General features: G+C 36.3%; 3 protein-coding genes across 4 annotated transcripts; 2 read left to right on the top strand and 1 right to left on the bottom strand.

Annotated features, from left to right (window-relative positions):
- Positions 1-6979: 6979 nt before the first annotated feature.
- Positions 6980-10461, top strand: LOC145014924 (anthranilate synthase alpha subunit 2, chloroplastic-like). Of its 2 annotated transcripts, XM_078973369.1 has the most exons (10): positions 6985-7345; positions 7920-8104; positions 8204-8393; positions 8536-8687; positions 8773-8888; positions 8978-9224; positions 9306-9362; positions 9423-9575; positions 9680-9847; positions 9917-10461. In XM_078973369.1, exons 1-10 carry the CDS (start codon positions 7186-7188, stop codon positions 10238-10240), a joined length of 1752 nt encoding a protein of 583 aa, XP_078829495.1. In that variant the 5' UTR covers positions 6985-7185; the 3' UTR covers positions 10241-10461. The 2 variants fall into 2 exon arrangements, with proteins under 2 accessions (XP_078829494.1, XP_078829495.1); XM_078973368.1 differs by having other exon boundaries at positions 6980-7345; positions 8978-9362.
- A 2415-nt stretch (positions 10462-12876) lies between these two features.
- Positions 12877-16101, top strand: LOC145016019 (uncharacterized). Its single transcript, XM_078974460.1, has 4 exons — positions 12877-14307; positions 14390-14856; positions 14951-15459; positions 15544-16101. Exons 1-4 carry the CDS (start codon positions 12877-12879, stop codon positions 16005-16007), a joined length of 2871 nt encoding a protein of 956 aa, XP_078830586.1. The 3' UTR covers positions 16008-16101.
- A 3928-nt stretch (positions 16102-20029) lies between these two features.
- On the bottom strand, positions 20030-21944 carry LOC145018386 (RNA recognition motif (RRM)-containing protein). Its single transcript, XM_078976280.1, has 4 exons — positions 21596-21944; positions 21042-21151; positions 20767-20954; positions 20030-20664 (listed from the first exon to the last, which is right to left on the bottom strand). Exons 1-4 carry the CDS (start codon positions 21766-21768, stop codon positions 20224-20226), a joined length of 912 nt encoding a protein of 303 aa, XP_078832406.1. The 5' UTR covers positions 21769-21944; the 3' UTR covers positions 20030-20223.
- Positions 21945-24532: the final 2588 nt, after the last annotated feature.

Below are 24532 nucleotides of genomic sequence, written 5' to 3'. Positions count from 1 at the left end.
CACGCTCCACCGAACTATGACAAACATTGAGTCACCCTTTGTTACCTTTGCTTAGAACCATTTAGTGTGCCGGTAAACCACACACACTCCACTAACGTCTTCGCAAGGGCACAAAGTGTAATTTCATGGAATTGCATCAATTCACTTTGCCTAAGTAACTAAGATTGGGAATTTGTAAAAACATTTAGTTACTTTGTATTTCATTATACTTATAATGGAAGGTTTCGTCCTATCCTACCCGTTCGGCTAACGACCCTCCACTAGTCAAGAGTGCGGTGGGTAAGAGTGGATACCCATTCAATCGCCATTTTATAAGCAATTTCCTTAAACACCCCTTATAGACTAGCTTCGTGAATGAGGCCTACTAACGGTAAGACTGACTTTTACTCATACATATATATAATGTTAGACTTTTAATGTTATATATAGTATAGGGTGTATTTTACACTTTTAAAATATTAGGTGATCAAATTTAACAATTATACTTTTAATTCAGTTAAATTGTAAACCTAAACTCTTATGGATTTATTAAACCTCTTTTAATTATACACCTTAATTTATTAATAAAACCATAAGGGTGTGAATTGAACTTTTCAAAACATTACTAGAGTTTTAGAATTTAACATTCCTAATTAAACTTTTAATCAACTTTTAAATTCCAAAACTTGAGGGCAAGTTTTAAAACATTTCAAAACATTAGGGTTTAGAATTTAAATATACATCAAAATTAAAGTATTTAATCAAAATTTAAATTCCAAAACTTGAGGGCAAGTTTTGAAACCTTTTTCAAAACATTAGGGTTTTAACTATTTAGATTTCAAAACTACAAAACTTGTGGGTTCAAATTTAAACTATAAAACCTAAAGGACAAAATATGAAACTTTTCATAACAACAAGGATCAAATAACAAATAATTCAAATTAACATTTAATCACATAATTATCCATATTTGATTTATTTAATGGTTTCTTGCAAAACAATTTATCAATTTACTCAAAATAATTAATCAATTATCATATAAGGAAACAATTATCTTATTAATTGATAAATATGTTCAATTAGATCAAAATTATAGTCAAATATATCAAATAATCGGATTAATATTGATCTAACATGATAAGGTAACTATCCATAAGCAAAAACAGCAAGAAAACCCGAGATACCCTCCATCTGACAAGTTGACTCGTCGAGTCAGGCTTGGACTCGGCGAGTTTAGCTATGGACTCGGCGAGTCCAGCCTCCAAAACACCAAAAAACGAATTTTTTGAACATGTAATGCATCACTACAATTGAAACCAGGCTAGACTTTGATACCACTGATGGGTTTTGGTCATAAGACATCCTATGTGCTCATACAAACCCTAAAGCTTGGATCTAGGTTTCTCTATTGTACATGCTTTAAATCCAAGACCATAAACCCTAATTCTAGCATATGGAAATCGATATTAACATATAATTAGGTTTAAGATATTACCTTGATTGTTATGTAGCAATAACAATCCTAATTCCTCCTTGAATTGACTTTGGAAGGCTTAAAGTCACAAATGTCACTCCTCTAATGGCTTACAAACACCAAGAGCAAATGGAGAAGTTATAAAGAGAGAGGAGAGGTATAAGAATTCATCTCTAGGACCTCTTGGGAAGGGATACACGAATTCATGAGCCTTAGGGGGTTTATATAGGTGTAAAGATTAGGGTTTTAGTCTTTTTCCTTATCTAGTTGCTTGCCCACCAAGTAACCATAAGATAAGTCTTAGAAACCCTTATCCTAGTCGAATTCTAAGGCCTTATCACCTTAGAACCGTCCATCCCATTAATAAGATAATCCTTAATTTATTTTGTAACTATCACATAATTACAATTCAGCCCCTCTAGTTTAATTAATTACACTTGATCACAAAATTAATTCTTAATTAATTATTGACCAATATTAAACAAATATGATTTCTCCTTTAATATATTATTCTTATAACATATTAATAAATCATAATAACCTCTCTCTCTTTATTTATTTCTCCAATCAAGCTGCTTTGGTGAAGGCAACCCAAAAGGACCATGCACCATCGGGTCAAGTACATACCAAAATAGTTATGGACATAGACACTAATCCAACAGTCTCATCACTGTACCCGTGGGTTGAAGGTACCAATGTCGGCTCATTAGGATTTATTATGCTAAGTTGTATTTGTAACTCTTGCTTGGTATGTTGGGCTAGGACTATTTATATGTTGGGTTGGGCTTATAGATCAAGAAGGGCTAGACTAAATGTATGTTATGTAGGATGATAGATGTCTCTGTGACTATTGCATTATATGTTGGGCTAGGCCTATTACTGTGGGTTAGGCATAATGTGAGGGTTAGGACCAATGATATGTATGATATGTGGTATTTTGGGGAACTCACTAAGCTTTGTGCTTACAATTTTATGGTTATGGTTCAGGTATTTTTGGTTCGAAAGGGAAGGGCCAGACTTGATCACAACACATCCACCCATGGTTTCTACATTTTGTGATTTTAGGGATTATACTCTGAGAAATATTTTTTACTTTAACATGATTTTGAACGATTCAAAAGGATAAACGATATTTATGGTTGAATTAAAAATGAAAAATTTATAACATCCGGTTTCGAGAAGTTTCTTAGTTCAGGATCCTGGACAATAAATGGATCAAATAAAGGACTTGAGCTTCAAGGAAATAGGTTTTAGAACCTATTGTATGTTGATAATATTGGTTATGTGATCTAAGCCTTGGTTTTTTGTGTTTTGGAGTAAAAAGGGAAAGTGTAATGACCCAAATTTTCAAAATATTTTTTTTTTCATTTTTAAATAATCAAAACATTTCCAATAAACCACAAAATCTCAAGAACAATTGTTTTCAAATTCATAACATCAACAATTTTATTTCAAATATCAGAGCGTCCCATAAAAATGCCTGAGAGAGTGCATGCCGCGCCATCAAGGCTTGCCCTTTCCCTTAGGTTCATAAGTACCCGAAACAAATCAACAAATTGTAAGCTAATGCTTAGCGAGTTCCCCAGAGCATACCCTACACAGTCCACATAATCAAAAATACCATATTAGCTATAAAATCTACATAAACCACATAAGGCAAGCATACAACATATAAGGATGTCGTGGGCTCTCCCAGGGTCTTACTCCAGGATGCCATGGGCTCCCCACATGGTCTTCCACCTAAGTGCCATGGGCTCCCCATGGTCTTTAATAGGAAATCTTTGGGCTATCCACATGGTCTTACATCCAGGTGCCATGGGCTCCCCATGGTCTTTCATTCAAATGTACCACATATACAAATAGCATACCTCCTAGCATATAATCAACAATCGTGCCACATAACACTATATCAACTAGTGTACCACATATCATAAAATAGGCCGACCTTGGTGCCTTCAACCCATTGATATGGTGAGGAGACTCACCTTCTTAAGAATGTTGAACTGCTAAGATAAGATCGGATAAGTCCCAACACGCAGCTCCAACTCAACTGCCTACAATCATCATATGACTAGTTTTGTCAAAATTCTGAAATACCAAAAATACCCTCAAGGTCAAACTTGGTCAACCCTGGTCAAAGTCCATGTCAACAGTCCATGTTGACCCCAACTTGTTGAGTGCATCTAGCAACTCGTTGAGTTCCTTCAGAGTCCAAAAAACCGGGAAAAACCTTAGCCAACTCGCCGACTTGTCTCACCAACTCGTCGAGTTCACTCATATCCAGTAGACGGGGAAACCCGATCCAACTCGTCGAGTTTTCCCCTCGTTTGCATATTTAGATAATACGTGGATTGCAGGGACTCTAGGGCTTAGATCTGAATTCTAAAGGTGTCTAGGAGGATAAAGTTTCCAACTTTATCCCCTAGAACCACTCCGAATGCTCTAAAACCTTTAACAAAGGTTGGAAAGATCAAAAGATTAGGCATATGGTTCAAGACTCTAGGGGTCTGAAATCCCTCCTTTTAAGAAGAGGTTCTAGTCCTCAAAGTCTACCAAATACGAAGACTTTATGGACATGCATGTCTTGAAGTCAAAATGGACAAAGAGGGAAAATATACCCTAAATTCCATGCATGGCATCCATGCTTGACCAAAAGCTAGATCTAGCCCACTATGGGACCATTTTGCCCTGAAGATTCATAGAGTCGCAAACTTTATGAACCCCATGTATGCAATCAACAAGAATGATAGGAAATGAAGAGTAAACTCAAGATCTAGCCATACTCTAAGATAAAAATCGAATCTTGAATGCTTACAATAATCCACAAGATGGTCAAACTCAAGAGTGAGGGCTTTGTTTGTTGGATCTTCTTCTTCTCACTATCTTCTTCTTTTCAAGCTCCAAAAGTCACTCTAGTTCACAATATGATAGGAAATAGAGATTAAGGTTTAGCACAAACATTCTTAGGGTTTGGAGGCTAATGGAAGGTCAGCTTCAAGGTTTTAAGGAGATTATATAGGGTGTAAACCCTAAAAATTAGGGGTTTTCCTTTACAACGCCTACTCGTTGAGTTGGGCCTTCCAACTCGTCGAGTAGGTCCTAAATTCCGCATCCCACTAGTGATCTCTACTCGACGAGTTGGAGCTCCCCCACGTCGAGTTCCAGTCTAAAGCCCTAAAATGTGAAAGGAAAATTGATACTTGAAACGAGCGTTACAGAAAGTGGGAAAAGTGATGTTTCGGGATTCCTTTATGGATTATGGTTTTTAGTTCGACATGTGTTAGGCCAAAATTAACCTGATAGAAGTGTGGGGCTCCTTAATACCTTTTTCATGGATATAAGGATTGCCGAAAATAGAGTTGAAATGAAGAAATTATGATTGTTTGAAGCTAGAAAGAATTTGGGTGAAAACCGTCACCACGAAGTGGTGTCACAGGACCATGAGGTGGTGGTCACCACGACGTGGTGAGTTGGATCAGGAGGTGGTGGTCACCATGAAGTGGTGATTCGGGACCACTAGGTGGTTGTGTGTCAAGCCTAAGCCCATGATTTTAGGGTTTTCAACGTATTTAAGCTTAATGTTACTCATTTTTGGGCATTTTATCAGCCTCCACCACCTCTAAGACCCCCTTGGAAGAAACCCTAGCCTCCACCTTCAAGATTTGAGCCTCTCTTATCTTTTCTCTTCTATTTTGGATGCTCTTTATGATATTTTGATGAAGCACAAAGATTAAGGAAGTTCTTTTGGTTGCAAGGAATGATGCTTCAAGCTTGGAGCCATCAAAGGCACAACATTTCTAGACTATTGTAAGTATAAAGTTTCAATCTTGCTCTTTAGTTCTTTAGATCTCGTCATATGTGGTTTTTTGGTACTTTTGGTCAATTTTATGAATGATCTTGGAGTTGAGTGGACTCCTACACCTTTTGATTAGTTAGAAGTGTTTCTTGGACCTCATGGACTAGGAAAATTATGATCTTTTGCCTTCCCTTTTAGCCATGCACGTTATCTTGGTCATTTAGGCCATTTTGGTGCAATTAAGTTTAAATCTTTAAGGATTGTGGCATTATTATGGATAAAGTTGGAAACTTTATCCATCTAGACATCTTGTTGATTCAGATCCAAAAATGGGAGACTTGGACTTAATGGATTAAGTTGAGAAATATGTATTTTTTGGTCCTTTTAAGACTTAAAGTTTAAGATATTTGTGGTTTGGACCATCTTAATGGGTAAAGTTGAGAATTTTATCCATTATGAAGCCATTAGGAATCATATATGATGTTTCAGCTTTGATCCTTATAAATTAAGTTTTTTTTTGAAAAAAGCCTTTCAGACCGAGGACCACGGCGTGGTGTCGGGACTTATCGCATTTGTTTTATTTAGACGTGCCGTGGGCAGGGCCTATTATATGTATGGTATGTGGTATTTTGGGAAACTCGCTAAGTTTTGTGCTTACGGTTTTATATTATGGTTTTAGGTATTTTCGGTACGAAAGGGGAGAGCCCGACGTGACTGCACCACATCCACCAGAGTTTTCCGCATTATATGATTTTGAGATTTTGTACTATGATGTTCTTTTACTATAATACACTTTCGGTTGTTTTGACATGATTATTGGATGTTTTGAAATGTTAAAATGAAAATTTTGGGATGTTACAAAGTTTTACCTTATAATTTAAATTGCAATATATTTTTACTTACAATTTTATAAAAAAAACATTCATACATGCATTCATAAAAAAACGTATGGATATAAAGATCGTAAATAAAAATATATTACTTTTTAACTGGAGTAATTTAAATAAAAGTTGTAGTAGACTAAAATACGAATGCATGTATATAAAGATCGTTAAAATCCGAGATCGTATGAAGAAGTTATGACGTTCAGAACATATGATCTAAACAACCAAGTAGTCGAGATCGCGATGAACATAAATATCAAATCCCCAAACACCTCATTAATGAATGTGTCACGTAAGATGCCGTGAGAAAACTTAAAGAAATCAGTCATAAGTATTGAATGACTATAAAAACAAAAACGATTTATTTTGTAACAAAAAAATATTAATGATCGAATGTATACAAAAATATTAAAGATTAAATGTGTACAAAGTGAGAAATATATTACCATATCAAGTCATTTTTACAAGCTAACCTGAAATAGCCGACCATAAAGACTCAATGTATACGGTTTAACAAGTTGTATGAACGAAAAAAAAAAAAAAACTCAATAACAAAATATATATACAAATAAAAAATATATTACTTTTTTAAAACATTATCCTTTCATTATACGTAGTAGCGTAGCAGTAGTGAGCATCAATTACTAGTCGCTGAATATTTGGATTCATGGATATCTCCTTTGCTGTTTTATAACAAATTTTATTTCAACAATTATTTTATTTGTAGTATTATTCTTTTCAAAATTCATAAAATATTGGTGAAATGTACAGTTTGATAAGCCAAGGAACTTTCCAAAATAAAGAGAGAGTTATGGTATAGTCAATTGATTTGAGGTGCAGTTAATTCACATTCACTTAACTGGACAGACACAGCACGAGATAAGCGACTGACTCATGCACAAGCACTACAGCCCTAGCCACTTTGCACTTTCATTGTGAAATCTAAAATCCGCAGAATCTCTACAGTTGCAACAGTCATCCTCTATGTAAGAAAAAGACACCAAATAGGCAAATACATAAGCCTCCACTTCCGTCCAATGTTCTGACTATCAATGGAAACCCTAGCCATCTCCCACCGCCTTCTCCCGCCCTCTATCCACCGTTCCTCCATTAACCCTCGTCTTTCCTCCCTCCCTCCCTCCCTCGCTCTTTCCAGCGCCACCTCTCGTTCCTTCACTCTCACATGCTCTGCTCGATCTCCAACCGCACCAGGTACTCTTTCTCTTGCTTCCACTAATTTTGCATTAATTCATATCCTCAATTTGATAGCGTCATTGCCTTCCCATTTTCGACAAATCCTGGTTTGCTACTTTAGTTGCTTATGTTAATTCCTCGTGGAAACATCTTGACAGTCTTAGTTCGAATTCATCAAAGGAATTGGAGAGTAGATGATAAAAATATGGACGAATTGAATTGATTTCTTATTCACAAGTACGAATAGGAGGATTACAGAGGAGACTATTTTATATATGATCATGTCATGTCATCATTAACAACCCAATCCAACTACGTGTCTGCTACCAAAACTGTTACATTACATCATTGTTTCCTGAGATTAACAACAAGGAATAGCATGCAGATCAACCTGACCATTTTGCTCTGAAAAATATGGTTGATTTGTGGAACTACTTCCCTGATGCATGCTTTAGGTTATATAGGGACTTTAATAGCTTGCTAACTACCTGAATGCTACCAAAGCTGCTACATTAGATCACTAGCCTTATGTTTTTTTTTCTTAACTCTTTCATTTACTTGATTTGATTTGGGATTGATATTGTTTTGGCAGTCGACCATTCAGTGAAATTCAAGGAAGCTGCAAAGGATGGGAATCTGATTCCATTATACAGGTCAATATTTTCTGATCATCTGACTCCAGTTCTGGCTTACAGGTGTCTGGTCAAAGAAGATGATCGTGATGCACCAAGTTTCTTATTCGAATCTGTTGAACCAGGCTTAAAAGCTTCCAATGTTGTGAGCACCACTTCTGTTCTTAATCCTACTAAAATGATCTTCCAATTTTTTTATTGATTTTGTTTTATACATGTTAAAGTCGCGGATTTATCTTGTTAGGGGAGGTACAGTGTGATTGGAGCTCAGCCCACAATGGAAATTGTGGCAAAAGAGAATATGGTTACAGTTATGGATCACCATGAAGGGAGGAAAACAGAGGAGTTTGTTGAGGATCCCATGGTTGTTCCTAGGAGGATAATGGAACAATGGAAACCTCAAAGAATTGATGAGCTCCCTGATGCCTTTTGTGGTAAGAATAAGTTTTGAGAACATACTTCCAATTCTCTACTCATAAAAGCAACGTATTTACATTTCTTTATCAATAATAAAAATATGTCACAAATAATGTTCAATGCCATGATTTATGTGGCTCCCAATTTCTGTAAATACAGGTGGGTGGGTTGGTTATTTCTCTTATGACACAGTGCGATATGTAGAGAAGAAAAAAATCCCATTTTCAAATGCACCAGAGGATGACAGGAACCTTCCGGATGTTCATCTTGGCCTTTATGATGATGTCATTGTGTTTGACCATGTTGAAAAGGTTTGACCATGATAACATGTTAACATTATCGACTTGTGCCTTCCTCTATAATTCTATTATTATAATATGCGAGTGAAACACACAGAAAGCATATGTTATACATTGGGTGCGAATGGATCAATATTCTACTGTAGATGAAGCTTTCAAAGATGGAACTGACCGATTGGAGGCTTTAGTGTCTAGAGTTCATGATATTGTTCCGTGAGTACTACAATTTTAAATAAAAAGTCAAACTTAATTTTTTTTTTTTTTTTTTTTTTTCTGATTTGAGTTTTGACTTGTGTACACAGTCCAAGACTTTCTCCGGGGTCAATTAAGCTGTATACCAACCTATTTGGGCCTTCTTTGAAAAACTCAAACATGACAAGTGAAGCATACAAGGAGGCAGTGTTGCAGGCTAAAGAACATATTTTGGCTGGGGATATATTTCAGATTGTCTTAAGTCAACGTTTTGAAAGGCGTACTTTTGCAGATCCATTTGAAGTTTACAGGGCCCTAAGAATTGTCAACCCCAGTCCATATATGACTTACTTACAGGTTCTCTGCTCTTTTGAAACCTGTAATTGGTATTTTATTAAAATACAGTTTTATAAGTTATTTATTGTTTTATGCACCCAGGCTAGAGGGTGTATCCTTGTTGCTTCAAGTCCTGAAATTCTTACCCGTGTCAAGAAGGTAGGTAATAATAATAACATTTCCATTCCAAACATGTTATAAATTGTGTTTTGTTGACAGAGAAAAGTTACAAATAGACCCCTTGCTGGGACAATCAGGAGAGGGAAGACACCCAAAGAAGACTACATGTTGGAAAATCAACTTCTTCACGATGAAAAACAATGTGCAGAGCACATCATGCTTGTTGATCTAGGGAGAAACGATGTTGGCAAGGTCTGCTTCTTTTTCTTTTTTTCAAAAAAAAAAAAAAAAACTATATTATTATTATTATTATTTTGTAATAATAAAAAAAGCAAAGGGATTTGCATATTGGTTAGGTTTCAAAAGCGGGTTCTGTTAAAGTAGAGAAGCTGATGAACGTGGAACGATATTCTCACGTGATGCATATAAGCTCGACAGTGAGCGGAGAGCTTCTTGATGAGTTGAGTAGTTGGGATGCTCTTCGTGCTGCATTACCTGTTGGAACAGTCAGTGGTGCACCTAAGGTGAGGTTTCTAAATAAATTCATTCTTTTATTTCTCTACTTTTCATCATTATTTTAAATATATAAATAGGTGAAAGCGATGGAACTGATTGATCGGTTGGAGGTGAATAGGCGTGGGCCATATAGTGGTGGGTTTGGGGGGATCTCATTCACAGGAGACATGGACATTGCTCTGGCTTTGAGAACGATTGTGTTCCCTACCGCAGCACGTTATGATACAATGTATTCGTATAGGGATGTGAATAAGAGGCGGGATTGGGTGGCTCATCTTCAGGCCGGGGCGGGGATCGTGGCGGATAGTGATCCTGGTGATGAGCAGAGGGAATGTGAGAACAAGGCTGCGGGTCTTGCACGTGCTATTGATCTTGCTGAGTCATCATTTGTTGACAAATGAGAAGATGAGACCGGTTTGAGAGTCCGGTCTTTCACGAGTAAAAGCCATTTTCAAGCTTTTTGGCATTCATGGTTTTAGCTCATGAGTATTGAGTCATGACATAGCATAACAGCTAAATGCTCCTTCATTTTTCAAGGTTGTTTCATCTTTTTACCAATTTAATTTATGCAACTCATAGAAACTAGACTAAATTACATAAATCGTCCCTACAGTTTCATCTGCTTTGCAATTTTTGTCCCTAAAAGAATGTTGGCCCCTTAAACTTTGTTTTGTTGCGTATTTGTTGACATGTATTATTAACAACTTAAATAAGAAAAATGTTAATAAAACCTGGGTCACACCTGCCCTTATCCCTTCTCTCCATTACCCTCAATCAGTCGTATCCACCATCAGTGATCTCCACTCGCATAACCATGTGTAGACCCTAGGTTCTCTTCATCTCTTGTAGTTGTGATGGATTTGTAAACACCAAATCTTCTTCTAGTTTCTTTCTTCCATAGAATTATGCAATTGATGAGATGATTGCTATTGCTGAGATGGGTTGAAGATGAATTATTTATAACTTATAGATGACGATTGCAATTTATATGTAAACACCTTCAAGTTCGTTAACCTTCTTGTAACTGATACGAACCCATCCCATACTAGGCCTGTATCATGCTATAAGCCTAAATGTAGAACTCACTCCCAAAAGCCAGCTTGTAGGAGGAAGGGACACTTAGACTTACAAGCCACCAACTTATAGTATTTTTGGTCGATGTGGGATCATAACAATACCCCACGCTTTGAAGAGCCAACGTCCTCGTTGGTCATGGTTAGCACCCCCTTTTGGTCCAAGCCACCACTCCGAGTCATTGTTGGTCACGGCTACGTTGGTCACGGTTGGCACCCCTCTTTTCAGGTCCAAGCCACCACTCCGTAGGCCACCACTCCAAGTGTTGGCACCCCGAAAGATGGGGACGGCTCTGATACCAATTGATACGAACCCATCCCATACTAGGCACGTATCATGCCATAAGCACAAACGTAGAACTCACTCCCAAAAGTCAGCTTGTAGGAGGAGGGGACACTTAGACTTACAAGCCATCAACTTATAGTATTTTCGGCCGATGTGGGATCATAACAATAATGTTATGCACCCTCTTCAGTGATATTGTTTAGATAGGGGTAGTTTGGGGAAATCAACAAATAAGGAGCATCTTATTGGTGCAGGGGAGTTACAGGCAATTTGGGCATTTTATACTAGTTTGTTATGTTAGATGGTATAAATAGAGGGTAGTGGGCAGGGAGTGAGGCATCGATCTTTTCTATTAAACCTGGAATTATTTTCTCTTGGGAGAGTGGCTATCTCGAATCAGCTATACTATCCTTCGTTCTTGTAATCTTTTGGGTATTATACAGTGTTTCCAATCAATATTAGAATCATTTGGGTGGTTTTTATGTTATTGAATCTGTTATTACAAATCAGTTCATATCAAATGGTATCAGAGCATTCACTTTCACCTGGGATTATGGTTGGTGATAAAGGAGGAGGGAAGGAGGCTAGAGGAGCTCAACTCAAGAAGGTTGAATCGCTTGTGACAGAGTTAGGGTATTTATATGCTCGAATGGAGAATCAAGGACATCAAATCCAACAGAACGCTGAATCGATGGCCTCTCTTCAGTTGAAGACGGACCAAAAGTTTAAAGAGGTCTTGAGTGCCATCGCCAAGAGCCGACCGGAAGAGCCCAATGGGAAGAAATAAGTGGTATCAACACCGGAAGTTGAAACAAGGAAGAGAGAAACTGTTCTTAAGGAAGGAGGGACCAACCGGAGGTTTCACAAACTTGAGATGCTCTTGTTTAATGGAACTAACGCAGAGGAGTGGATTTTTAATGTGGAAAGGTCATTCTACACGTATGAGGATGAAGAAAAGGTGAAGGTTGCTGTGAGATCTCTAGAAGGCGACACCTTACTTTTCTATGAATGGGAGCATCGGAGGCGACCCATACGAGATTGGGAAGAGCTTAAAGGATTAATACGTCGGCGGTTCAAATCTTCCAATGACGCAACTGAACATATTTTGGCGAATTCTCCGTTTGGATCGCTAGAATATTCCGACCATGACAGCAACAAGAATGCAGTTCTGATCCCAGGAGGTCCCAAGCTGCCTTCCGAAGAGCGAGAGATGCCCTTGTTCGATGGTAATCAGTTGGACTGGATCCTAGAGGCTGAATGGTATTTTTCTTTTTATGGATTGAGAGAAGAAGACAAGCTTGAGGCTGCAGTAATGACTCTTCAAGGCGATGCCCTAATGTGGGGAATTTGACTTACTAAGGTAATTAAGTATTTCAAATGTTCACATATGGGTAATATTGTTTTTTTTGTACTCATTTACCCAACAAACTTGTTTCAGCCGTTCAATAATAACCAACATTACCGGCTATTACCTGTTTTAGCCGGTAACATTGATTTAGCTCGGTTTAAAACATTACGTGGCATCTTACGTGGCCATTACACCCCTTTCTCATTTAATTAGGGTTCGTCATCGTCAGCTAACACACCTCGATTACCTTCTTCTGTGAGAAATCAAACGATACATCAAATCGACGATTAGGGCTTGGAATTGAAGTTGGAATTGAAATCGACTGCTAGCATGGCATCCTCATCTACAGGTATGTATGTACCCGTAGATTTTCATTACAATGGATTCTTTTCGCCAAACCCATTGGTGTACTTAGACCCCGTAAAAACAAATGTACGTGATGTGGATTTTGGGGGATTTACGTATAAAGAGTTTCTTTTGTGGCTTACGAAATTAACAAATGGAGAATGTAATAATGTCTACTACTGTATGAGAAAGGAAAGCTTGTGTGAGGGTATTAGAAGAATCGACAGTGATGCTGATTATTGGGAGTTTGTGGAGACTGTTTATAGCCTGGAGAGTGATAGTCTTGAGAGTGAGTTAGATGTGTACATTGACCACCGAAATGAACCAATTCTTGATTGGGCTGATAACGAGTTCTTAGAAGATGGTAAAGGGTATGAGTTGGATGAAGAGGATGACAAGGATTCTGAAGTTTCAATGAAAATGGAATATGAACATGAATGGGATGATGAAGATGAACATACTTTTGATAAAACTGTTAGAGACCCATTCTTGGACAAACTTTCAGGGCATATTAGTGATGATGATGAAGAGGAAGCAAATAATGGGAAACTTAAGGATGTTGTGTTCCCTGTCCATAATGAGAATCAAGAATGGGAGCAAATGGTGCCAGTTTTGGGTATGAAGTTTTCTAATCCATTGGAATTGAAGTTGTGTATCACCAACTATGCAGTCAAAAATGGATATGATTTATGGTATGAGAAAAGTGATCATGAAAGGTTATTGGTAAAATGTTGTAAAGGTAAGACAAATAAACAGGGTAAAGGTTGTCCTTTTAGATTATGGGCAACCTGGATGAGCAGTGAAAAATCATTCCAGATTAAATCTCTGAATGATATGCATAATTGTGCAAGAGTGTTCAAATTTGGGTCCATTGTTACCTATAAATGGATAGCAAAGCATTTCATGAATCATATACTTCAGAAACCAAAGATGAGTATAAGGAAGTTGAAAGCTAAGGTCAGCAAGAAATTTAATTTGATTGCAAGTGTTGGTCAATGCAGAAATGCAAGGAAGTATGCATTTCAGGAGATAGAGGGTACTTTGAAAGAGCATTATGCAAAAACATGGAGCTATGGAGAAGAGATAAGAAGGACTAACCCTGGATCAACAGTGAAGATGGATGTAGATGTCATGCCTGATGGAACCACATATTTCTCAAAGTTTTATGTATGTTTCAAGGGATTGAAGGATGGATGGATTGAAGGTTGTAGGAGGGTAATTGGACTAGATGGTTGCTTCCTAAAGGGCATACTCTCTGCTATAGGTAGAGATGCAAATAACCATATATATCCCATTGCTTGGGCTGTTGTATCAGTGGAAAGTAAAGAAACATGGAAGTGGTTTATTAACCTTCTAATTGAGGACCTTGGAATGGGAGTTGGGCATGGACTAACCTTGATATCAGACCAACACAAAGTAATCAATTTTTATTATTTTCATCTTTATTTTAGCTTATGTTATGTTTTTGTTGTTTAAATTTTGTGTCTATTGCTAACAGGGATTACTTGAGGCTGTGAAGGAAAGGGTTCCAGCAGCAGAGCATAGGCAATGTGCTAGGCACATATGTGCTAACTTCCTGAAAAGGTTTAAGGGCCAAGTGTTTAGAAAGCTTTTCTGGTATGCTGCTGCAGCTACTACCCCTGCAAAATTTGAACAACACATGAATGAAATCAAGAAATTAGAGCCACTAGCTTATGACCATTTGATGGAAAGGGACCCTAAAACTTGGAGTAAAGCATTTTTTCAGACTGATAGGGCTTGTGATGCATATGAAAATGGTATCTCTGAGAGTTTCAACTCTGTGATTGAAGTTGCTAGGAAGAGACCACTAATCACCATGTTAGAAGAAATTCGAATTTATGTGATGGAGAGGCTTTATAGACAGAAGATTAAGGGGCAATCTTGGGATTTAACCATATGTCCTACCATTAGGCTGAAGTTGTCCAAGCTTAAGGATCTTCAAAGGTAAGTGCTTAAAACTGTTTGTCCTTATATATGTTTGTCTTTAAACATGTTTGTCCTTATATATGTTTGTCTTTAAACATGTGTATATGGACAGGTTTTGGAAAGTAATACCATCTGGTTATCAACAATATGAAGTCAGACTTGGGTATGATGCATATGTTGTGGATATTGGTAGTAGGACATGTGCCTGCAGAACTTGGCAGTTAACAGGTTACCCTTGTGTGCATGGGTATGCTTGCATTGCAAGCCTCAACAGGGATGTACAGGAGTATGTGTCACCATGGTTTACCACATCAATGTACCTAAACTGTTACAGGAATACCATTAACCCACTAAATGGTAGTGACATGTGGCCTCATGTAGACTACATCAGCCCATTGCCCCCCAAAAGGAGAAGGCTACCAGGAAGACCATCAACAAAAAGGAAAAGGGATCAGATTGAGAGGGAAAACCAAGGAAAAAAGCATTCAATCACAAAAAGAGGTAGTGTGATGAAATGCAGCATATGTAGGGAAAGTGGGCATAATAGAACAACCTGTCCTCAAAAACCAATTGGGGAATCATCAAATGCAAGTTCAAAGAAAAAGAAATCCAAGAAAGCTGGTATGTTTGATATATTTATTTGTATATAACTTGTATAACTTAACATATTGGGCATAACTTAACTTTTCAAGTAATACAAAACAGATAAAGTGAAGGTTGTATTGGCACATGAAGTTGATATTGACAGTGACAGTGAAGTTGAAATAGAACCTGAAAGTGATGTTGACTCTTTTGATCTTGAATTTGAAGATGATGTGCAACCTGAAGTTGAAGATGGAGTAGAACCTGAAGTCCAAGATGGAGTGCAACATGAAGTTCAAGATGAAGTGCAAGCTGAAGTTGAACCTGAAAATCATCCTGAAGTTCATGATGCTAACCAAGTTGAAGTTCACCTTGCAGTTCAAGCTGAAGTTGAACCTGAAGTGCAAGTTCAAGTTGAAGATGCTAACCAAATTGTAGTTCAAGATCAAGTGGAAATACCAGCTTTTCAAGTTGTAGTGGGAAAGAGGGCAAGGAAACCTTCAGAAAGAATTACAAAACTGAAGATAAGAAAGATGTGGGAGGGAAAACAGGGCAGTAGTGATGACAATCCGTATGAGTTGGATTAACTTTTGGCTTATTGTATTGTTGTTAATGTTTTTGGCATCTTTGACTGACATCTTTTAACTTTGGAATCTTTTGGCACATGTTTTGAAAACTAGTTGGAATAGCTTAACTTTTTGCACATCTTTTGGGTGTAATGAATGTTTAACTATGTTATGTAAAACTTTTGACACATCTTTTGAAGTCAATGTTCCCTGGAATGTCTATAATATATTACCATCTTTTGCACATCTTTCTAATACCATTAGTATTATTTATAATTTATTACCAACTTTTAGAATATCAACTGTAATCACAATTCCTTTACAGTGTAATCATAATTCCATTACATTGTTTGAACAATTCAATTCCAATGATTCACAATAACATTACAAGTTTTGTACACTACCATTCCAATGTTTCAATTACCATCTTTTGCACATCTTTCTAATACCATTTGTATTATTTATAATTTATTACCATCTTTTAGAATATCAACTGTAATCACAGTTCCTTTACAATGTAATCACAATTCCATTACATTGTTTGAACAATTCAATTCCAGTGATTAACAATAACATTACAAGTTTTGTACACTACCATTCCAATGATTCAATTCCAATGATTCAATTACAATGATTCAATTCCATAACAATGTTTATTACTATCTTTTATACTACCAAGTTTAATACCCATTCCATTACAATGTACTATTCCATTCCAATGATAGAATATAACCTTTTTCATTGAAAACATCACAAAAGCATACATAATTTAGTCATACTACATCATAATACATAATTTAAAAAAACATTTTGACATACAAGAGAAACAAGAAAATTAATGCAAGTCTATGGGTAAACAATTTCCAGTTGACTTTGTCAAGTTCTTGTTTATTCCTGTTCTTCTCTTCTTCAATCTTCATCCTACATATGCTGATTTCATTCTCCAAGGTACAAATTTTCAAGGTAAGATTGCAGCTTTCTTCTGCTTTCATCCTGTAATGCCCTCTTCCATCTTTCCTCCCTTCATCCTCATCCAACCATTGCCAAAATTTACAGCTTGGACTTTTTCCATTCTTCAAGAAATTTATAAGAACATGTTAAATTGAAGGATGAAGAAGAAGTAAAAAATATGAATTACCAGTGAGTTTTGACAAACTCTGAATTTCCTTCCAGGATTGTCTGGGGTTCTTGATGTCTTCACACGAGATGGCAAATCGCAATCACATGGATGATCCGGTTGTAATTCGTCTTGTCGTTTGGAAGAAAAGGATGAGGAAGAAGATGCCATCGATCGATCTAGGGTTTTAATTAATAAGATGTCGTATCTCACCCTCTTATAATGTAAACACTTCTCAATGCCACGTAGGTGATGAGTGTTGTAGCGTACAAGCCACGTAGATGCCACATCACCCAAAACTTACAATAGCCGGTAATGTTGGTTATTATTGAACGGCTGAAACAAGTTTGTTGGGTAAATGAGTACAAAAAAAACAATACCCATATGTGAACATTTGAAATACTTAATTACCTTACTAAGTCAAATCCCCCCCTAATGTGGTATGAATGGGAGCATCGAAGACGACCGATTAGAGATTGACAAGAGATGAAGAACTTGATTCGTGGTAGATTCATAACACCCACGTCAGCACTACCACCGTTTCGGGAACTGGAAGCAAGGAATAGGGTAAAGAGAGATTCGCTTTTGAACCAGGAAGGAGCAGTTGGGGATCGTCGGAAGCTAGTAGCGTATTCTCAGGCCGCCACAGTAACAGAGCAAAGACCTAGCATGACGGCTCCGTTAAACGAAGTAACGGAAGAGGGATACCTAGGTCATCGAAGAAATGGGCTGGAAGGCAAGGAATGGGTAGAATTTGACAAGTTGGGCCTACATGCTTGGGATCAGACTATTAAGGCGGATAAAAAGTTAGGCCTGGATGAAATTAAAATGACGGTAACTCAAGAAGTCTTGCAAACGTCGATGATTTCACCAGCACGGACCTTCTCGTCACCATTGATGACCGCTTCCTCAAGCTTCACACCAATCGCTTAGGAGTCGACAGCATCAGTTTCTTCCAATTTCACCCCCAAAACCCTAGGGTTAAATACTGAACTTCTGTCTTCCACCAATTTCGCCACAGCCCTGAAGGGTAACTCCAGTAACAGCAGTAAATCGGTTCTTGGAGCTTGTTTAGGGCCCACACCAACAACAATACCCAAGCCTTCAAGGCTGTTTAATTGTGAAGAAAATCGTATCAAGATGGACGTCACTGTACCCCATTATTCTAAATCCAGGTATAAGGAAATCATGATGGAATTGGGATACAACCATGACAAAATCTCATTGGTCCCAAGCTCTCGATTTGAAGATAACATCAATGAGAGGTCAACCAAACTTCATTGGTATAAAGGACCAACCCTTCTTGAAGCACTTGATCAGAGCAGAAAGCTTAAGAAACCACCGGACAAGCCACTCTGTCTACCACTTCAAGAGGTCTACAAGGTTGTTGGAATTGGAACCGTACCAGTGGGACGTGTTGAGACCGGTACTATTGCTCAAACAACTAAATTTACTTTTTATTGGACTTCACAAATTATCACTTCTATTCCAAACATGGTCTATTACCTAGAGAATTTAAAGTCAAATGCTTTAGTTTTAAGTTCTTGGTATGCCAGACACGAACCTCTGAACAATTCTTCTAGAAATCCAAAAGCATTAGCACATGCTTTGCACAACCCTAGTTACAGTGGATGTGGGGTATACCATCCATCTAAAAGTCGAGCATCAAGTCTGAAACAGCGGAGGAGTTCACAGCAACAACAATACATGTCACAGTGGAAACCTAAGACACCAATACATATGCCACAACTGTCAGCATGGGATGAATTTTTGCTTCTTAAAAACCAACAACAAAAACCAGAGTTACAAGTACAACTAGCTGTGGAACAACTACGGCTTTCCTGGATGCTTTTTGAGCCAAATTTAGACAAATACTTTTATGGATGGATGTTTCCAAATGGCTTCACAAAAGCAAGTTCGCATTATTTAAGATTTCCAGCTTTGGTTATTGTTTCTTGTTCTGTTCAGGAAGATGAAGGAAGGAATATAAATGTTTGGAGAGTTGGATGCTACCTACCACATCTTCACTTCTATCCACCTTGAGGACAAGGTGAATCTTTGGGGGTGGAGTAATGTTATGCACCCTCTTCAGTGATATTGTTTAGATAGGGGGTAGTTTGGGGAAATCAACAAATAAGGAGCATCTTATTGGTGCAGGGGAGTTAGGGGCAATTTGGGCATTTTATACTAGTTTGTTATGATAGATAGTATAAATAGAGGGTAGTGGGCAGGGAGTGAGGCATCGATCTTTTCTGTTAAACCTGGAATTATTTCCTCTTGGGAGAGTGGCTATCTCGAATCAGCTAACCTATCATTCGTTCTTGTAATATTTTGGGTATTATTCAGTGTTTCCAATCAATATTAGAATCATTTGGGTGGTTTTTATGTTATTGAATCTGTTATTACAAATCAGTTCATAACAGTAACTTGTTACAAAAAGAGAAACCAAAGCATTCCAAGCTATACAGCCTTACAGAGATGTTGCTGTTTTTTTTTTTTTTTCTATCAAATGGTATTTGGACTTTGATGATTTCCATGCTTAATCTAGATACAAAAAGAAAAGGAGGAGGTTGGTATAAATTTAGTTTTATAAAATGATAAAAAAAAAAAAAAAATATGAAAATGAAATCTATAATGGTAAAACTGTCTTTTTAGATTTGGTAGGGACAAAACATGCAACAATGGAAAGTTTAAAGAATCATCCAAGCTGAAAAAATGATTTTAGAGATGAAACTCACAAACAGACCAAACTACAGGGACGGGTTATGTAATTTACTCTAGAAAGTAGAAACTATGCCATCAATTTTCAGCAATTTGGTCCTAAAACGAATCATCATTGCATGTTTCGTGTAAAAATACCCACAATACCTACTTCATTACATAAACTGGTGGAAAAACAGGTAAAAAACATTGTCTAAACTTAAGGTGTAGAACATCATATGAAATTAATTTGTTAAAAAAAAAAAGTAAAAGATGTACCTAAACATGTTACAAAACCTCAAAACAACAGATTCACAGCCAATAACCAGAATCAAGGGAGCAACATCTTGACATCAACAACTTCAGCCCACATACATAATTGGCTTTTCCTGCCAGATTGGTCATTTAACAATTTCAAAACTATCTGTGTGACCTTACACTTACACGCTGATCTTCATCCTTCCTTTTGTGGTCACGAGACCCATATTCCCTCCTACTTCTGTCACCTTCTCTTCGATATGATTCCGATTCCGATTCCTGCTTCGTCCTTTTCTCTTTCCTCCTATCACCATCTTCATCGGAATCATACCTCCTTGGTTTTACTTTTTCCCCATTCCCATTCCCATGTTTCAATCTCCTGTCACTGCTTCTTCTGGTGTCTTCATCTCTTGCATTTGTATCTGTCCGTTTCTGGTACCTCTCTTTCTCAACATTCAAACTTTTTGCATCTTTGTCATGCATTCGATTTGATGGGCCTGGGCCTGGGCCTCCTCTTTCACTCCTTGTTGGGCCTTCAAACTTGTCATTCTCCCACCTTGAATTCTTAGCATCTTGAGGACCCCAACCTGTGTTTGCAGCTCTCTGAATTCAAACACAAAAAGGATGAGATAAAGAATCAAGTAAACTAATGTCCAAAGAAAACAGGATATAATATTAAAATAAATTATCTTTGTTACTTCTTACTTGCTCATTATGAGAGAATTTGCATCCAGCACCACGTGTACAATCACCTCTCTGAAAAGCACGACACACTCCTCGTGCCTCTCTTTTCTTCTGTTCCTCCTCTTCATCTTCTTCTTCTTTCTTTTTGTATTTAGTAACATGATCAACTCTTATAGTACGCCCAAGAACTTGTGCACCATTCAGATTATCTGCAACTCAAGAATCAATTCAGAATTCAGATAGATATGTAGATAGATATAAATTCAGAATTCAGAAAGATAGATAAAGAGACCAACCCACAGCAAGAATTGTACTTCTCTGATCCTCATATGCAACAAAAGCAAAACCTTTCGATTTTCCAGTTCCTTTGTCTCTAACAAGATTCACATCCACAATCTCACCATACCTACATCATGTTACAACCTAGGTTAACAAAATGTTCTACTTTCATGAATGTCAGTTAAAACAGGCAGCAACATAATCAATTTTGACTTCAAAAGCTTACAAGATTATCATCAGTGTTCTACAGAACATAATCAAACTACTAGATTCATGCCCTAATCCATGGTGTACATAAACACAGGTTATGTATAGGTGTGTCTAAAGGCGTGTATAAGCTTCAAAGAATCGTTCCTGTTAGGATACAAGTACTAGATTCATGCCCTAATTCATGATGTCGATCACATCATGATAGGTGGATTTGAGCATTGACATCGACGATTCCAAAGAAAAACTACTACTTCATACAACCATGAACAAACAAATAATCTTCACATGATTCTCCTATCAACCAAACACAAAATCACGATAACTTTTTTTTCATTATTCAAACTAAGATTAGGAAACTTACTGAGCAAAAACGGCAAGAAGATCGCCTTCGGTGAGATCAAAAGGAATACCCCCAACATAAACATAAGCTGAATCTTTATACTTGGCATGCCATGAAGCATCCTCGGAAATACCTAATGAGGCTTCCTTTGAATTTATGTTCTGAATACGCTTCACTAATGTAAGTGGATTCATGCTTCTAACCGCTTACGAACGCAGATTTGATAACCAGTTTTCGCTTATGTAGTTGAAAAGCGTAGGAGAATTCAGAACGCTGATCCAATTATAAACCCTAACGCTATGTTCCGGTGACCGGAGAGAGATGAAAGAAAAAAAAAATAATGTAAGAGAGAAATGAAAATAAAATTATATTTTTAAATTCATTAAAGCTCTTAAAATAAGCTTTTTCCACAAATAGTCAAGACAACGAAAAATAATTGTTAACAATTTGTATTTTTTTTTCCCAAAATTCGAATATTCATTCCATTTGAACTAAAATATTTTTTATTGTATTCTTTGTAACAATGATTTTCCATGAAAATATTACATTTCCACAAGTTATATTTTTTAGCTCAAAAGTAGATTAGTTATTTAAAAAATATAAAAAATCTCAACTTTGATCATTCATAAACTTTGCATACGAACTTGATAGAGTTGATTTTTCTTATTGTGTTCTTTGTAAAAAAAAATTATAGTCATATTATATTGGGAAAATGACTTATTAAGGTAACTAACTATTTTAGTTGTCCATATATAGGTAATGTTATTTTTTTTGTACACATTAAGGTAACTAACTTGTTTTGTTTGTTCACATTTATGTAATATGACCGGCTATCACCTGTTTTTACTTGTGTGACATCCACCGGACATATGACTAGAATACGTTGCACCTACGTGGCATGGTGCATATATGAGAAAATGACTTATTAAGGTAACTAACTATTTCAGTTGTCCATATATAGGTAATGTTCTTTTTTTTTGTACACATTAAGGTAACTAACTTGTTCTGTTTGTTCACTTTTAGGTCATATGACCGGCTATCACCCGTTTTTGCTTATGTGGCATCCACCTGACATATGACTTGAATACGTTTCACATACGTGACATCCACCTAGCATATGACTTGTTTTGTTTCTTTTTCCTCATCTTATTCTTCAAAAGGACAAGATGAATTTCAAGCTAATCATCCATGTGATTGCGGCTTACCATCTCGTGTGAAGATTTCAAGAACTCCTGACAACCCTGGAAGAAAATTTAGAGTTTGTCAAAACTCGATGGTAAATCAATATTGTTGTATATGTTGCAGGAGTTCTTGAAATCTTCACACGAGATGGTAAACCGCAATCACATGGATGATCAACTTGAAATTCATCTTGTCATTTTGAAGAATAAGATAAGGAAGAAGAAGCCATCGTCAATCGATCTAGGGTTTAGAATTAGGGGTGGAATCGTATGACACAGTTATAGTGTAATCGAATTAAGACAATATATGCACCATGTCACGTAGGTGCAACGTATTCAAGTCATATGCCAGGTGGATGTCATATAAGTAAAAACATGTGATAGCCGGTCATATTACCTAAATGTGAACAAACAAAACAAGTTAGTTACCTTAATGTGTACAAAAAAAAGAACATTACTTATATATGGAGAACTAAAATAGCTAGTTACCTTAATAAGTCATTTTTCCATATATGCACCATGCCACGTAGGTATAATGTATTCAAGTCATGTGCCAGGTGGATGCCACATAAGCAAAAAGCAGATGATAGTCGGTCATATTACTTAAATGTGAACAAATAAAACAAGTCAGTTACCTTAATGTGTACAAAAAAAAAAACGTTATTTAGAAATAGTTAGTTACCTTAATAAGTCATTTTCCCTATTGCACTCTAAATCTTGATGTTTGATAAAAAATAAGCTAACTGGAAATAGTGAAACAAAAAAACTTCTTAACTCTAAGATAGAGACTCCACAACAGCAATCATACCATTGAGTACCTAATCACAATGATGACATACAAAAATCTCAAAATTAAAAAATTATAATTAAAAAGATATTCATAGATGTGAAAATCTATAAAAAAAAAAAAAATTGTAGGCCATCTAGATTTCCGCGGATAAGCTACAAATTATTACTATTTTGATTTTTTTTCCATTTTTACGGTTACTTTATAAAAGAATTTGGAAAAAACTATTATGATAATTTTCTCTTTAAAAATAAATTTGTATTCTTTTAGATATAATTAAATAAAACACACACTCAAATAAGAAATCTCATACAACGAATAATCCATCAATTATTTTCACCGTTTTTAACATCAAAACACTTATTTTGGTATATATAATTTTCTAAATTATATATAAATTTTAAAATTTTAAACTTAAATATCCCAAACCAAAGTGTTTACATAGTTTAAAAATAGGGGTTGGCTAAAAAGACATCCTATGTTGCAATATGGACATCCTAATTAATTTTTTAAATGTTTTTATTGACTGAAATTGCATTGTTTTCCGAAAAAATTGATTATAAACAGTTAATTATTGGTTGATTTTTAAAAAGTGATGAATGGGGTGTCTAAGGGGTATCTTATTAGCAACACCTCTAAAAATATCAAGCCCAAAAAAGACAACATGAAATTAAGTTTGTTTTTGGAACTTGAAATTAGTTATTAGTTGTTAATGAACCAAGTAAAATTAAGTCCTTTTTTTAGGGTTATTACTTAGTTATTACAAATTTCTATTTGAATAATCAATTGACAACGGGTGAAGATAAATATGACTCACTCTAAATTGTAATATAAATACTAACTAGTTGAAGATATGTTATTACAAGGAAGATTCTTGGTTTAAATTTGGCATAAAAAAACAAAAAATCCTTATTTGGGGCAACCAAACCGACTCGTTTAACCCGAACCCAAAAAATCCTATTATATATTATGCGGTAAAAAAATTTCTAT

This window comes from Lactuca saligna, chromosome 9 (assembly GCF_052625555.1).
Source record: "Lactuca saligna cultivar CGN05327 chromosome 9, ASM5262555v1, whole genome shotgun sequence".
Classification (NCBI taxonomy): Eukaryota; Viridiplantae; Streptophyta; class Magnoliopsida; order Asterales; family Asteraceae; genus Lactuca; species Lactuca saligna.
The sequence above is the reverse complement of the archived record's forward strand: the minus strand, read 5'-3'. Positions and strand labels throughout refer to the sequence as shown.